Here is a 17,015-nt window from a genome sequence, read left to right on the forward strand (position 1 = left end):
GTCTCACCTTAGATGTATGTCCTCTAGTATTTGACATGTTTACCCTAGGAAAAAGATTCTGACTGCCTACCCTATCTATGCCTCTCGTAAATTTATAAACTTCTATCAGGTCTCCCCTCAGGTTCCGATGCTCCAAAGATAACAACCGAAGTTTGTCCAACCTCTCCTTATAGCTCGTATCCTCTAATCCAGGTAGCATCCTGGTAAACCTTTTCTGTACCCTTTTCAAAGCCTCCACATCCTTCAACTAGAATTGCACACAATACTCCAGGTGTGGCCTAACCAAAGTTTTATGTAGCTGCAACATGACTTCCTGACTCTTGTACTCAAAGCCCCAAACAATGAAGGCAAGCATGCCATTTGCCTTTTTTGCTACCCGATCTACTTGTGTGGCCACTTTCAGTGAGCAATGGAATTGGACCCCAAGATCCCTCTATACATCAATGCTGTTAAGAGTCCTGGCATTAACTGTATACTCTCCCTTTACATTTGAGCTCTCAAAGTGAAACACCTCACACTTGTTTGGATTAAATTCCATCTGCCATTTCTCCACCAATATCTGTAACTGATTTATATCCTGCTGTATCCTTTGACAACCTACTTCGCTCTTCGCAACTCTACCAATCTTTGCATCATCTGCAAACTTACTGATCCACCCATCTACATTTTCATCCTATATATATATATATATATATCACAACCATGAGGTCCCAGCACTGATCCCTGCACCTTCAGCCAGAATAACACCCTTCCACCACTACCTTCTATCTTCTATGAGCAAGCCAATTCTAAATCCAAACTATCAAGTCACTGTGAATCCCATACATCTCAATCTTCTCATATTATGAATGACCTTGTCAAATGCCTTCCTAAAGTCCATGTAGGCATCATCCACTGCCCTGCCCTCATCAATCACTTTCAGCAACCATCAGCAACCCATTAACACTAGTCCTACATTACTTTTTTTTTATATATTCTCCCCTCATTCTCATAAACTCTCACCCGGATTCTACCACTCACCAACACACTAGCATCAACTTACAGTGGCCAATTAAGCTACCAACCCACACATCTTTGGAATGTGGTGGGAAACGTTGAGCCATAGAGTTAATCAGCACAGAAACAGACCCTTTGGCCCAATGGCACAGTAGTGTAGCAGTTAGCGTAAAGCTATCACAGCGCCAGTGACCCAGGTTCAATTCGGGCTGCTGTCTGTAAAGAGTTTGTATGTTCTCCCTGTTTCAGCGTGGGTTTCCTCTAGGTGCTCTGATTTCCTCCCACATTCCAAAGACGTACGGGTTAGGAAGTTGGTGTGGGAAGTGTGGCGACATTTGTGGGCTGCTCCCAGAACACTCTACGCAAAAGATGTATTTCGCTGTGTGTTTCAATGTACATTGAAACAAAGATATTTTATTGAAATAAAGATATCTTATCTTATCAACTGGTCCATGCTGATCAAGATAACCAATCCAAGCTTGTCCAATTTGCCAGCCTTTGGTCCATAACCTTCTAAACCTTTCCAATCCACGTACCTGTCCAGATGTCTTTTAAAAGTTGTTATTGTACCTGCCTCAACCACTTCCTCTTTATTAGCTTTATTAGTCACATGTACAGCGAAACCTACAGTGATTCCACATTGATATCACCCTTTGTGTAAAAAAAAGTTGCCCCTCAATTTCCTCTTAAATTTTTCCCCTCTCACCTTAAACCTATGCCCTCTAGTTCTTGATTCCCCAACTCTGGGAAAAAGACTGAGTGCATTCACCCCGTCTATGCCCAGTCATGATTTTATACACCTCTGTAAGATCACCTCTCAGTCTCCTACACTCTAAGGAATAAAATCCTAGTCTGTCCAGCTTTTCCCAATAACTCAGTCCCTCAAGTCCTGGCACTATCCTTGCAAATCTTTTCTGCACTCTTTCCAATTTAATAACATCTTTCCTATAGCAGGGCAACCAAAACTGAACGCAATATCCCAGTGCAGCCTCACCAGCGTCTTGTACAACCGCACCATGACCTCGGAACTTTTATATTCAATGCCCTGACTTATGAAGGTCAGCGTGCCAAAAGCCTTCTTCACCACCTATCTACCTGTGACTCCACTTTCAATGAACCATATACTTGTACTCCAAGGTCCCTCTGTTCTACAACACTCCCCAGGGCCCTGTTGTTCACTGTGAAAGTCCTACCTGGATTTGACTTTCCAAAATGCAACACTTTGCACTTATCTGAATTAAACTCCATTTGCCATTCCTCAGCCCACTTACTCAGCTGATCAAGATCCCCCTGTGAGTTTTGATAATCTTCTTCATTGTCCACTATGCCACCTAATTTAGTGTCATCTGCAAACTTACTCACCATACCGTGTACATTCTTATCCAAATCGTTGATCTAGATGACAAACAACAATGGGCCCAGCACCCACCCCTGATGCACATCACTAGTCACAAGCCTCCAGTCTGAGAAACAACCTTTCACCATCACCCTCTGCTTTCTACCATCAAGTCAATTGTGTATCCAATTAGCCAGCTCTCCCCGGATTCCATGCGATCTAACCTTCCAGAGCAGCCTACCATGTGGAACCTTATCAAAGGCCTTACTGAAGTCCATCTAAACCATGTCTACTGCCCTGCCCTTATCAGCTTTCTTGGTCACCTCATTAAATAACTCAATCAAGTTCGTAAGACATGATCTCCTATGCACAAAGCCATGCTGACTACCCCTAATCAACCCCTGTCTTTCCAGATGTACTGTACGTGTTATCTTACCCCTCTGAATCCTCTCCAGTAACCTACCTACCACAGATGTTAGACTTACTGGTCTAAAGTTCCCAGGTTTTTCTTTGCTGCCCTTCTTAAATAAAGGTGCGACATTCACTACCCTTCAGTCTACCGGCATCTCACTCGTGGCTAATGATGATGCAAATATCTCAGCCAGAGCTCCCGCAATTTCTTCTCTAGCCTCTCACAGTGTTCTTGAATATTCCTGGTCAGGCCCTGGAGATTTGTCTACCTTCATACCTTTTAAGACATCCAGTACCTCCTCTACTGTAATGTGGACTATCCCCAAGACCTCCCCATTTACTTTTCCTAGTTCTGAAGTCTTCATGTCTTTCTCCAGGGTATTGATTAGTAACTGATCTCACATGCGTTTTTGTAATTGCTTTTCACACATTGGTTTCTTTATTCTGTGAAAATCATAAAGAAGTGGCCTCCAGATTAGATACATATTGCTTAAAGTACTGCATATGTTTAATTGTTCCCAGTTTTAAAGTAGGGAGCCTGGGCTGTGATGTGAGTAGGATGTACTAGTGAGAGTTAGATATCTGAGCCTGAAATTGCAGATGCATGATTGGGAATTATTTATCCCAGTTCCTCTTCCCCACTCTCATACTACAAGTCCAAGAAGAGTCGTTTGGGTACTCGGGGAAGGTCTCCCTCATGCAGTGGAACTTGGCCTGCAAGGCCATTGTCACCTTGACAAGACGAGATGCCCCAGCCCATGCCCCTGAGACACAAAAAGGGCAGTAAAGTTGGGGATGGGAATGCTAGTAGGCAGGGAGAAAGGAGTTCAGTTAGATTGGACTGAAGGTTGTAGGCTGCATATTTTGGGATTTTGCCAGGCCTACACTCTCAGACTCATACTCAAAAAAAATCATTTGTTTGCTCAGAATCAGTTACTGCTGCAACAGTATCCCCTACATTTGGCACATAAAGTAACCTATATATGTTCTCAACAGACAGTGGGTTTAGTCATGACTGATGGAAATCTTGGTCAGCATGGACCAGTTGAGTCGAATGGCCTGATTCCGTGCTGTATGACTATATGACTCTATAACTAAATTTGATGGCAATTCCACATGGCACTTAGTAGAACATAACCACATAGAACCCCCTAAAAAAAACTTCTTGTCAGGATAATGTGAGGCAAGACCCTGAAATATTTGGGCCCTGTTCAGTTTTTAGTGTTATGTCAAAATGATCATACATATTATGGGCTGTGGTATTTAACAATATTAGTATATAGTGATATTTAGCTGCACTTGGGGTTCTTCCATACATTGATGGTGTAGAAGGATGGCCTGAGTTTTGATAGCACAGGAATGTGCCATTAAAGTGCAGAAGTTGTGGCTGTGTGTGCTTGAAGTGCATGTATGATCAGAGTATATGTGTGAATGCATATGTGTGTGTGTGTACATGTCTGTGTGTGCACGTATGTGCACCATGCTGAGTGTGCAGGTGTGTCCATTTGCATGTGTGTGCTAAACCTGTGCAGCAGAGCCTGGTCTCCATTCACCTCTCACTTCCTTACCATTGGACCGAGACTTCACTCCATCAAGACCATGTGGTTACTAGTGTGAAGTGTCATCCCACTATAAATGAAATCACTTACAAGCTTTTTCCGCTCTCAGAACTAGAGTGAAGCAAGACATCCTGATTCCAAGGAACTGACAAAGAAAAATGTTGATGAGTTGGTAGCTTCTGGTTTAATGGTAGATTCTTCTAATTGGTAGCTTCTTCTAATTGTTTTGTCCAAAGGTCATGATCCTGATGAAGCTGGAAGCAGTATGTCAACATTAGAACGATCTCTGGCAGCTCGAAGAGGAACCCGACCCAAACTGATGATTCCCATGGATTCACAGCCCAACAATCCATGTAAGAAGTTTGGTGTTTTTTGAGTCAAGACTATGATTGCATAGTGATGTCAAAAATATTCTGGACAGAAAAAGCCTTTGTGGTTCTCTTGTGTTTACTCATTATGGAATGTCCATCAGTTGGCAAGGGCAGCTTGCATTGTCCACCCTTAACTTTCCTTGAAGATGATGATGAACAACCTTTTTGAACTGTTGTAGTCTTATGGTGAGAACATTCCATTCCCTTGTTGCTTTTAGGAAGGACGTTCCAGGATTTTGCACCAACAGTGATGAATGGAAATTGAAATAGTGTGTAATTTAGAGAGGAACTTGTAAGCAGTTGATCTTCCAATGTTCCTGCTGCCCTTGACATTTCAGCAGATAGAGGTCATGGGTTTGTGATCTGATATTGAAGAACTGTTTATGAAATAATTCAGAGCATTTTGTAAACAGCATAGTATTACAACCCCAATACCTCAGAGCCAGGCAGCACAAATGTTTAATTTGCTATTACGATACAAATTAAACGGTTGTTTTATTAGGGATAGTGTCGAGTCTCTTGAGCCTTATGGGAGCTACATTCATCAAGGTAAGTGGAGGGTAGTTCATCAAACTCCTGGCCTGTACGTTGTTTTTGGAAGAAAGACTTTGAGCAATAAGGAGCTCAATCATTCTCCACAGCTCTTGAAATCAGAGAATTATGTGCCAGTGCAGTTTGGTTTCTAAATTATGATCTCCCAGAGAAAACATACTGGGGGATTTGGCGATTTTTAAGGGTATCAGGGGTTAATGGTTGATTGCAGGAAAGTGGCCCTGAGGTAAAAGGTTAGCCACGGTGTTACTGAATGTAAGCATGAGGGGCTGAATGGCCTTCTCCTGCTTCTATTTCTACAGAGAGGGTTAGACGCTAACTTGTTTGAGGTGGCTATTACCTAACACTTATGTGGCATGAATGCTACTTGTGACACCATTATGCCTGAATACTGCCCACCCCCTACTGCATATCTGAAAAGTGAGGGGAAATGAACACTGTACTCATCAGTGAACATCTCCACTTCTGACCCTATGATAGAGGGGAGCTCTTGAACAAGCAGCTGAAGGTGATTGGGTCAAGGATAAATCCCTGAGGAGCTCCTGCAGCAATGTCCTGGAAGTGGTCTCCAGTTAGTAGAGTGCTTTTCCATTGGCTCCCATTAATTTCAATTTCATTGGTACTTCTTGGCACCTTACTCAGTTGATTGCTGCCTTGACATTAAAAACAATAGCTTTCATCTCAATTCTTGAGTCACAGAGTCATGCAGCCATACAGTACAGAAATGGGCCCTTTGGCCCAACTGGTCCATACTGACCAAGACTCCCATCTAAGCCAGTCCTATTTGGCCATGTTTGGCCCATATCCCTCTAAACCTTTCCTATACATGTATCTGTCCAAGTACCTTTTAAATGTTGTTAATGTAGCTTCCTCAAACTCTTCATCTGGCAGCTCATTCCATATACTGACCACCCTCTGGGTGAAAACGTTGCCCCTCAGGTTCCTCTTAAATCTCTCCCCTGTTACCTTAAACCTATGCCCGCTAGTTCTTGAATCCCCAACCCTGGGAAAAAGACTGTGCACATCGACTCTGTCTATGCCCCTCATTATTTCATACACTTCTATAAGATCACCTGCCATCCTCTTATGCTCTAATGAAAGAAGTCCCAACCCTCTCAACCTCAGTCCATAACTCAGTCCTTCAAATCCTGGCAACATCCTCGTAAATCTCCTCTATACTCTTTCCAGCTTAATGGCATCTTTCCTATAGCAATGCAACCAAAACTCATTACTAAGGTAATTACTAAGGTTATATCAAGGTAAATAGCTAAGTGATATTAGAAGAACCCAAACTGAACAATGGTGAGCCTACTGGATTGCACTATTGTTGAAACATTCCACTGTTTTGCTGATGACTGAGTGGTCATTATTTGGGATATGATTTTTGCCCTGCTTGTTATGGGAGGACATATTTGGACAAATTTTTGACTACATCATACAGATACCAGGGCTGCAGTCATTCTGGAATTGCTTTGCCAGAAGTGGAGCTAGTTCTGGGATATGGCAGTGCACTCAACCATTTCTTAATGTCGCATGGAAGGAATCAAATCGGCTGATAGCTGCTTCTACGATGGTAGGAACATCGAAAGGAAGTTGAAATGGCTCATCTACCCAACACTTCTGGCTCACAACAGTTACAGATGTCTCCGTTTTGTCATTTTCATTCATGTTCCAGGCTCCACTATTACTGAGGATAAGGTTGTTTACTGCTTAATTATCTATTATCATTCACAACATGAGGTGATAGGGCTGTCAAGCTGGTCTGTTTGCTCCAGATGTCTTAGCTGTTTCTCTAGCATGCACCTTCTGCTGTTTTATATGCATGTTGTGTGTGGCTGCCTTTCTTATTAACAGAAACTGGGAGGGCTGTGTCCTCCAGAGGGAGTTGAAGAAGTGGAATTGTAACACATAGAGTCCTGATTTAGAATAATAGACATTGCATTATTCTATCAGTCTGTGTATCTCACTTTACAGTTGATGAAAGATACACTCTCTCAACTAAATTGAGCATAATAGTAGACAAATGAAAACCCCAAAACTGAGTGAAATCTAAATTAGAGAATATAAATGAACATTTTGTGTTCGGCTCTCAGTGTTACCTGATCTATAATGACATCAGCAAAGAGCCAAAACAAATGCAAAGATGAAATTTTCATAACCTTTGCAGCTTAACAAGTTACATTACAACATCACCAATTTTGTCTGAAATTTAAATCAGCTGATATTTTGAAGCAATTGCTCTTTCTTTGCTTGCATTTTGGATGATATTCTATTGCATGTTCAGCCACAGCATCCATGAAAAGTAGATGATAAATAGATTATTTGGATGTGTGGTGTAGGAAAGGAGAATATTACTTCAGGTTACGGTATTCTTTTTGGACAGAGTTAAAGTGCAGTGTTGGGACAAATTATATCTCGCATACAACATATTTGCTTTGCAAGATGGTGCTGGGGCATTGATACTCATTGCAAGCTGCTCTATGCAGATCTACTCATTTACCAACTAAGTTCCAGGAATAATTGAGGAAATGGGAACACAAGAAAGTGCAGGATTACGTGACTTGGGGCATCAACCTTAGTTTGACAGTGCATTTGTGAAGTGCCTCAGAGCATTTTGCTATAATAAAGCCTATATATAAATACAAGTTATTGTTGTTAGGCTCTGTGTATTCACAACACTGTTCCATGATAGAGAGAGCATGATTGGTTAGATCCACTGTCCATCAAGCTTGGTGCCTGTGCTACATTAAATTATGGACATTGAATTGAAGGGCAGATTTGTCAGTAAGTATCCTCCATTCCCTGTATTTCTAACAAAAATGCTCTGCTTAGTTTGAGAGAAGTTGCTTTATTATTTATTAATTTGACTTTTTCGATTTTTAAATAGATTGTTTTCTGAATAAGTTGATGCCATTGACTCTACAATTGGCTGTTTGCTGCAAGCCACAAATTAGAGTCATAGAACAATACAGCAAGATACAGGCCCTTCGGCCCAACGAGTCCATGCCAACCACATTGTCCTCCCAGCTTGTACCAACTTCCTCTGTTCAGCCCATATCCCTCCAGGCCTCTCCCCTCCATGTACCTATCCAAGTGCTTCATAAATGATACTATTGTACCTGCCTCAACCACTTCCTCCAGCAGCTCATTCCATATACTCATCACCCTCTGCATGAAATAGTTGCCCCTCAGGTCCCTTTTAAATCTTTCCTTTCTCACCGTAAACCTAAGGCCCCTAGTTTTGGAATCCTCTACCCTGGGGAAAAGGCTGTTACGGTCCACCTTATCTACGCCTCTGATAATTTTAAACATTTCTGTAAGGTCGCCACTCATTCTCCTACATTCCAAGGAATAAAGACCAAGCCTGGCCAACCTCTCCTTATAACTCCTTGTACTCCTAGGTCCCTCTGTTCCATCACACTCCCTAGGGCTCTACTATTCATAGTATAAGTCCTACTCTGTTTGACTTTCCAAAATGCATCACCTCACACTTATCTGCATTGAGACCCATTTGCCACTCCTCAGCCTACTTCCCTAGCTGATCAAGATCTCCCTGTAATCTACAATAACCTTCTTTACTATCAATAACATCACCTAATTTCATGTGATATGCAAACTTGCTGATCAAGCCTTGTGCATTCACGTCAAAGTCATTTATATAAATAAAGAATAAGAAGGGTCCCAACAGCGACCCCTCCAGTCTCCATTCTGACAAACAACCTTCAACCACCACCCTCTGCTTCCTACCTCCGAGCCAATTTTGAATCCACCTAACAAGCTCTCCCTGGATTTCATAGGACTTAACCTTCCAGATCAGCTTGCCATACGGAACTTTGTCAAAGACCTTGCTAAAGTTCAAATAGACAACATTGATTGCCCTACCCTCATCTACCCTTTTGGTTACCTCTTCAAAGAAATCTAAAAGATTCATCAAGCATGATTTCCCACACACAAAGCCATGCTGACTCCTCCTAATCAGACTCTGTCTATCCAAATGCTGGTAGGTCTTGTCCCTCAGAATACCCTCCAGTAACTTCTCCACCACTGACTCCAGGCTGACCGCTTGTAGTTCCCTGGCTTGTCCTTGCTACCCTTCAACGTTAAACAAAAGAACAAAATTAGTCACTTTCCAGTCTTTGGGAGCCTCGCCAGTGGCTAACAATGAAGCAAATATCTCCACAAGGGTCTCTGCAATTTCTTCTCTAGCCTCCCACAAAGTCCGAGGATGCACTCGGTCAGGTCCTGGGAACTCATCCACCTTAATGCACTGTAAGCCTGCAAATACCTCCTCCCTGGTAATATGAACGTTGTACAAAACATCTTCACTTGTTTCCCTTATTTGCTGAGCAACCATGATTTTCTCCTTCATAAACACTGAGGAGAAATATTCATTAAAAATCCCACCCACCTCCTGCAGCTCGAGACATAGGCAGCCCTGCTGATCTCTAAGGAAACCTACTCTCTCCCGAGACACCCTTTTACTCTTAACATATATGTAGAATCTCTTGGGATTTTCCTTAACTTTACCTGTCAGATCCATCTTATACCCTCTCCTTGCCCTCCTGATTTCCCTCTTAAGCGTATTCTTAATCTTTTTATAGTCATCAACAGATTCATTCGTCCCCGACCTCTTAAACACGCTTCCTTTTTTTTCTTAACCAGAGCCTCAATATCTCCCATCAGCCAGGGTCCCTAGACTTGACAGGTTTACCCTTCACCCTAACTGGAACATGCTGCCCCTGGATCTTGATATCTCACTCTTAAAAGCCTTCCACTTGCCATTCATTCTTTTCCCTTCAAACAGGCTCTCCCAATCAACATCTGCAAGATCCTGCCTAATTCCTCCTAAATTCAGTCCTGCTCCAGTTTAGGACCCTAACCTGTGGACCTGTCCTATCCTTTCCATCACAATCTCAAAACTAATAGAATTGTGGTCGCTGGAGCCAAAGTGCTCCCTGACTGCTACTTGTTACTTGCCCTGCCTCATTCCCCAAGAGAAGGTCCAATATTGCACCCACCCGAGTAGGTAAGTTTAGTCCAGATAAATACCTGCCATATCTCCAATTGATAGATAAATGCAGAGTTGTCATTAGAGACAATATTGTTGTTATTGGTCAATGTGAAAAAGATTACCTCTTGTCACTTGCCATAGTATTTAGGCCAATTTTATGGTTTGGGACCTGTCTCTACTCATTTGATTGAACTTGCTCTGACTTCTTCAGTATGGGTTGTGGCTATTCAATACTGAATGAGTGCTAAAACCAGGCAAAGATTCAGCAAAGAAAATTGATTCAATAAGAAGGGTGCTATATACTAACTTGCTGTTAATTTGACACTCGCATTTTGCAAATGCTATATTCTGGAAAAGCGATGATCATCACTTTCCCAGGTTGAATGACCAATAATGAACACAGCTTTCCACTAAAGTTATGATTCTTTTAAAGAAAGATAGGTAAATGGATGAAATTGCCAGCATAATCGTGACTATTAAGGAAATCAGCATGTATATGCTCCGTGTATATAGGAGTAAATGTATGAATCATTGTGGTCTCAACAATTAAATGCTTTATTTTATGATTGATATGTACAGTTAAAGACTGATAATATTGGCTATCTGACTATTTGCAATTAAATAAGATCCCTTTTTTATGTTCACTCATTTATACTTTTAAAGACTGGATATTTCTACTTCTGAAGTTTACTTACAGTGATTGGTCGATCATTCTCTTCTCACTCCCACCATTCACCTACAGTAATGGGGCATATAGGACTGCTTAATCTATACAAAAGCCAAAGGCTTTATGACTAATGTTTCTTTCATATTCCTAAACATTCTTGTGTTCTTGTGCAAAATGTTACCAAAGTATAATGCTGTCAAGAATAAACAAAAAATACCTTAACTTTTTGCAGAGGTCATCTATTAAATTCCGATGAAGGACTGCACCGTAAATACTACCCATCATCGTTCTTTCTCAACTGCAAACTGGCTTGTTATATATTTGCAATATTTTGTGTTTTTGTTTTGCTACCACGATTGGATTGGCCAAGTACAGCCTACAAACAGAAGAGATGGAGCAGATGGTGCCAGGCGTGGTTGGTTGGGTACAGTAGAAAGGGATAAGCATAGAATAAGGACTATTTTACAGCATTCACCCTGATTTGACATGTTTCTGGGACTATCTATGGAAACACAAGTTGAAGATGAAGGTGCAGTTTGTTTGTTGGTTGATTGTGCAATAGAATTTTCGGTACTAGGTATTGCAACTTTTTTGCTACTAAACTGATAACACAAGGCACACTGTGTTCCTTCTGTTTATCAATCATAACTTTGCTTTCCAAAGATTTCTACAGTTCTTTCTATAGATTACATGGGCATAGGATGAAGGTTTAGGGTAGAGGGTGGTTGGAATCTGGACCACACTGTCTGAGGAGGTGGTGGAGGCAGGTACACTCACAACATTTAAGAAAAGCCTAAATGAACACTTGAATCAGCAAGAAGACTATGGACCAAGTGCAGATAAATGGGATTTGTATAGATGGGTACTTAATGGTTGATGTGGACTTGGTGGGCCAAAGGGCCTGTTTCTGTATATGACTCTTTGGTTCTGTGACTTTTCTACCAAAATTAACACGTGAAAAAGATAATCTTTGCAAAATTTCACCTCAAAATAATTTAATAAAAAGTGATCAATTCTGTCCAAAGTACTGTCACATTAGGCCACTTATGCCAAGTTGCCTTGTATGTTGATTTCATTGATTCAGCAAATAAGGATTTTTTAGGAGTAAGAACCAATTCCGATATTTATTGTTCTTGACTTTTCTTTATAAAGTCAATCTGTTTTTCCTTGGAAGTACAGCTTATTTTAAAATCATTGGGGTAGAGGTTTCATTAGCTTTTCCATCACAATTTGCTTAAAAAAACATCCTAATAGACTGAAAATTTTTAAGCGCATGTTGAGTGTTTCTAGTCATCAGCACTTGTTCAAGAAACATCCCTCTGGAAGCTGCCCACAGAGCTATACGTTGTTTTGAATTAATTACCCATTGCAAGTTTCCACTAATTACAATTGCTTGTGAGGAGGGTCTCCAAATTAAGCTTTTTTCTTGAGTCTGAACAAGTACCTTTCAAAGATATTTAAGGATTAATAAACTCAGACCTGGATTTTGTGGGGACATATCAGAAGTTTCCTGCATAACTTCTGACATTTCGCAATACAACTGACAGCAGCATCAAGTTTGTCGTGTAAAAGTAAAAGTCCTGTAATTGTTTTCAACTCTCTGCTATTTATTGGCATTGTATTCTGACATTGGGTGGCTCATAGAGTCCAATGTGGAATTTCAGACAAAATTCTGGATATTCAAAGCTCTTACACTGGGAGTCACTTGAATAGCCTGTGCCAGGCTAGACCAAGTAAGGCAAGACAAGGGTCTCCATAATATGAATGGCAAGAAATGACTGTGAGGGATTGCAATAAGTTTGAGTTAATTGATATATATTTTTTAAACTGTTTCTACTTATTTAACTTCTTAGGTTTATTTAAGTGATTAGCTTTATTAGTTTCTAAAAAAACTCATTATTTTTACAAATTTGCAGTGAATTGGAAAAGTTTTCATAGTTTCTGAATAGAATCATAGAGTTATACAGCTAAGAAAGCAAGCCCTTCAGTCCAACTTTCCATGCTGACCAAGGTGCCTTCCTGAGCTAGTCCTATTTGCCTGCTTTGGCCCATATCCCTTGAAACCTTTCCTATCCATGTACCTGTCCAAATGTCTTAAACATAGTAATTGTACCAGCCTCTGCCACTTCCTCTGGCAGCTCATTCCATATCCCACCACCACCTATGTGAAAAATCTGCCCCTCAAGTCCCCTTTAAATCATCCCGCACCCCCCCCCCACCGCCCCCCCCCCCCCCCCCCCCCCCCCCCCCCCCCCCCCCCCCCCCCCCCCACCTTCAACCTATTCCCTCTAGCTTTAGACTCCCTTACTCTGGGGAAAAAGTCTGCGACAATCACTGTACCTATGTCCGTCATGATTTTATAAACCTCTATAAGGTCACCCCTCAGCCTCATTCTCTCCAAAAATAAACAGACCCTGCCTTCGTTTTGAATATTTCCTAATATCAGAACCATTTGAAACATTCAGGATGTTTTGGCAGATTTGACAGGCAAAGACAGGCAATGGTGTAGCTGGCTATCAAAGCTTTGTCAGCACTTCATGGGTGGGGCTTGTACTGATGCGCCCACTCAATGTAGTCATGGGACATGCCAAAGTGCACTGCCATGACAGAACTCGCAACACCACTTTTCTACTGCAAGTTGACCTTGGGAGATCCTGCACTTAGTAAATATGGAGCTCGATCATAGGTTAGCATTGATCTTGGTTGGCTCACCTCACTCTGCAAATTCTGGGTCTTTTAATTTACTACCAAAGAGGATACAGTACATTAATTAACACAGTAAATAATTTAAAAGTCTTTGAATTAATTGTTAATTATTTATAATCCATTTAACCAAGTTATGAATCAGAGAATCTTACTAAAAATATTTTTTTGTCATAGACAACTTTTTAGCTGTATTAATAAGACTGGAGAGGCCTAGTGGCACAGGTAGTAGACCTGCTGCCTCATAGCTCCAGTGACCCAAGTTTGATCCTGACCTCCATGCTGCCAATGTGGGGTTTGCACATTCTTTGTGTAACTCAGTGGATTTCTGACTGCTCTGGTTCCCTCCCGCAGCACAAAGATGTGCAGGTTGGTAGGTTAATTGCCCACTGTAAATTTCTCCTGGCATGTAGGTGAGTGGTAGAATCTGGGGGAAGTTGATGTGAATATGGAGACAATAAAATGGGATTGGTATAAATGGGTGCTCAATAGTCGGCATGGACTCAGTGGGCTTATGGGCCTGTTTCCATGTTCTATGACTGTATAGCTCTGATAAAGCTATATCAGATTATCACTCTTAAATATATTAAAGATGCAAGTTAAAACATTAGATTCTGAAACAGTATTTGATTGATCCATGGAGTATTTTACATTTGTGATAATCTAAATGTTAGAACAAATTTTCAGCACAATTTGTGTAGAGTTCTCTAGTTACAAACTAAGGTGAAACCCTTCCCCAATGTTTCAATAAACCAAAAATATCAAAGATGTAGGATTGCAAAAGAGTCTCAGATATGATGATAACATCCCATGATCAGCTAAGTTGTTGGCCATGTCTTCCAAACTTGAAAGGGTCTTGAAGAATGTGGTTTTCAGGCGATGGTCTTTCTTGAGAGTCCTCTGTGAAAAAAACTGAAGGTGTCCCTTTGTTAATCAGAATTAATATGAGATATGAATTAATAAAAAGTACAGCCTAATTGTATCTATGCATCATAATTATGCAACCAAAACCATATTAACTTGTTGTTAATTTATTTTTAAATGGGTTCTTTCCAATATATATCCAGGGCTTTATATTTGGGGAACTTCTGTATTTGTTCATAATGTAACCCAGCAATGATGTGCACTTTTCTATTTGTAGCTGTTGTCAGTGCGATTCCTGTTCCAACACTAGAAAGTGCCCAATATCCTGGCATCCTGCCGTCTCCAACATGTGGATATCCACACCCACAATTTCCATTGCGTACCATGCCGTTTCCAACGCTAGCAGTTGATCGAGGATATGGACCAAGTAAGAATCTTTATTAATTGAATATTAACAAGAGTTGCTCTAAAAGCAACCTATCACCTTAATAGATCTTAAATATGAGTACGATACAATGTAAATTTTAATATTTATCTCCATGGGATTTTGGGAATTTTTACCTGCAATACATTTTTTGTAGGTTAAAAACTGTAAAACATTGCATTGGTTCTGGAGTTTTGAAGAAATTTACAACTAAGGGACAAAACCAACATCTGTTAGCCAGGAAAAGCCAATCCCCAACTACCTTACAACTTTATTCCATAATTGTCTTAAAAATCTGTTCATAATGGGTTAGACAGAGAACTAATTGTGACAGAAATTTTTTTTGGTCACATGTGCAAAGTACTAGTCGCTTCATTTTGTACTTGGTTTGCAAAAATCTGTTTCCTCTGGGATCTGGGTGTCACTCACCAGCATTTATTGTCTATCAGTAATTGCCCCTGAGGTGACAGTAAGCCATATTTTTGAACCACCTCCAGCTGAAATTGTGTTTGTGTTGGGATTGCTGTTGTGTTGGGATTTCCAGGATTTAGAATCAAATATGATGTAAGAATGACAGTGTGTTTCCAAATTGCTCGCCATATTCCAGGATCGATCCTATCTACTTTCTGCCCTTGTCCTTCTTGGTGTTAGGGGTTGTGGGTTTGGGGGGTGCTTTCAGAGCAGCTGGGCGAGTAACTGTAGTGCATTTTATGAATGATACATACTGCAGCTATTCTGCATCAATGATGAAGGGAATGAATGTTTAGGATGGTGAGTGAGGTGACAATCAAACAAATTGCTTTGTCCTGAAAGATGTTGACCTTCTTGCAAGCTGTTGGAACTGCACTTATACAGGCAAATGAAGAATATTCCATCACATTCCTGACTCGTGTCTTGCAGCCAAAGGAAAAACTTTGGGGTATCAAGAAGTGAATCACTTGTCACAGGATACCCACCATCTGATTTGGTCTTGTCACCACAGTATTGATGTGGCAAGTGAGTTTCTGGTCAATGGTGATCCTCAGGACATTGAGAATCCTCAGGGCACTTGGGGACAGTAAAACCATTGAATATTTTGAATAGAAGGAGAGATTCTCTCCTGGTAGAGATGCCCAATGTCTTGCACTTCTCTGGTGTCAACATTACTTGATGCTTTCAAGCCATGCCTGCGTGTTGGTTTGTCCTTGCTGCATGCAGGTGTAAGCTTTAAATTGGATTTCAATGGAACCAAATTTTGGAAGTGGAGCATGAAACACAACTACAGTTTTATTGCACATTCAGTCCAAGCAACCAACAGCAAATTTTTACCTCATTCTGTGGAAAGGTGTGGATGTGGGCTCCCAGTCTAACTAATCTGTGGTGCAATATATCTGTTCAGCTCGGTCATATGTTGCAGGCTGCTCAGCTTATTCTAACCTTGTTTTATGTTTAAAAGGTTAGATGACTGAGTTCCAGATATAAAGATAGCAACTCTCTCTGATCAAGGGATATATTAAGGAGGGCTGCCTGTTTTACGAGAATATCTGATCTTTTGAGATAATTTACTGTTACTCAAAAAATTGGAAGACTATTGTGGAAGAGCTATATTAATACCTTGGCAAAGACCAATTGGCCTTCAGCATGTAAATTTAAAGTCATTAATAGAAAGGTGAATGGGAAGTTGAAAAGAATATTTTTCATTCTGGGATGGTGGGTTTCTGGAGTTCATTGCCTGAATTAAATAAAATGTCATGATACACAAAATGAAAATCAAAAAAACTGTGGATGATGGATATCTGAAATATAAATAGAAAATGTTGGTAAAAAAACTCAACAGGTCAGGCAACTTCCGTGGAAAGAGCACAGTTAAAATTGTTGGTCTGGGACTCTTCATCAGGATGTTTCTCTTTCCTTGGATGCTGCCTGACCTACTGGCTTTTTCCAGCATTTTCTGTAGTCTTGATAGACAAGAGCTCTGAACAGGAGCTAGGAATTTATATAGATTGCTCTCCTCTGGCTGATATCTCACCACAGTACGGTACGGTCGTGTAGCGGCACAGTAGTGTAGCGGTTAGCGTAACACTATTACAGCACCAGTGACCCAGGTTCAATTCCTGCCACTGTCTGTAAGGAGTTTGTACA

The 17,015-nt window shown here is 40.8% G+C and overlaps 1 protein-coding gene across 1 annotated transcript in view; it reads left to right on the plus strand.

The window, feature by feature from the left end:
• The window catches only part of dcc (DCC netrin 1 receptor), a 703,166-nt gene that overhangs the window by 672,441 nt on the left and 13,710 nt on the right, over nucleotides 1-17,015 (plus strand). The window contains exons 26-27 of the mRNA XM_052034012.1: nucleotides 4,539-4,655; nucleotides 14,748-14,897. Coding sequence (XP_051889972.1) covers nucleotides 4,539-4,655; nucleotides 14,748-14,897 — 267 coding nt within the window. The remainder of the gene's footprint in view (nucleotides 1-4,538; nucleotides 4,656-14,747; nucleotides 14,898-17,015) is intronic.

This window comes from Pristis pectinata, chromosome 2, assembly GCF_009764475.1.
Source record: "Pristis pectinata isolate sPriPec2 chromosome 2, sPriPec2.1.pri, whole genome shotgun sequence".
NCBI classification, from domain to species: Eukaryota; Metazoa; Chordata; class Chondrichthyes; order Rhinopristiformes; family Pristidae; genus Pristis; species Pristis pectinata.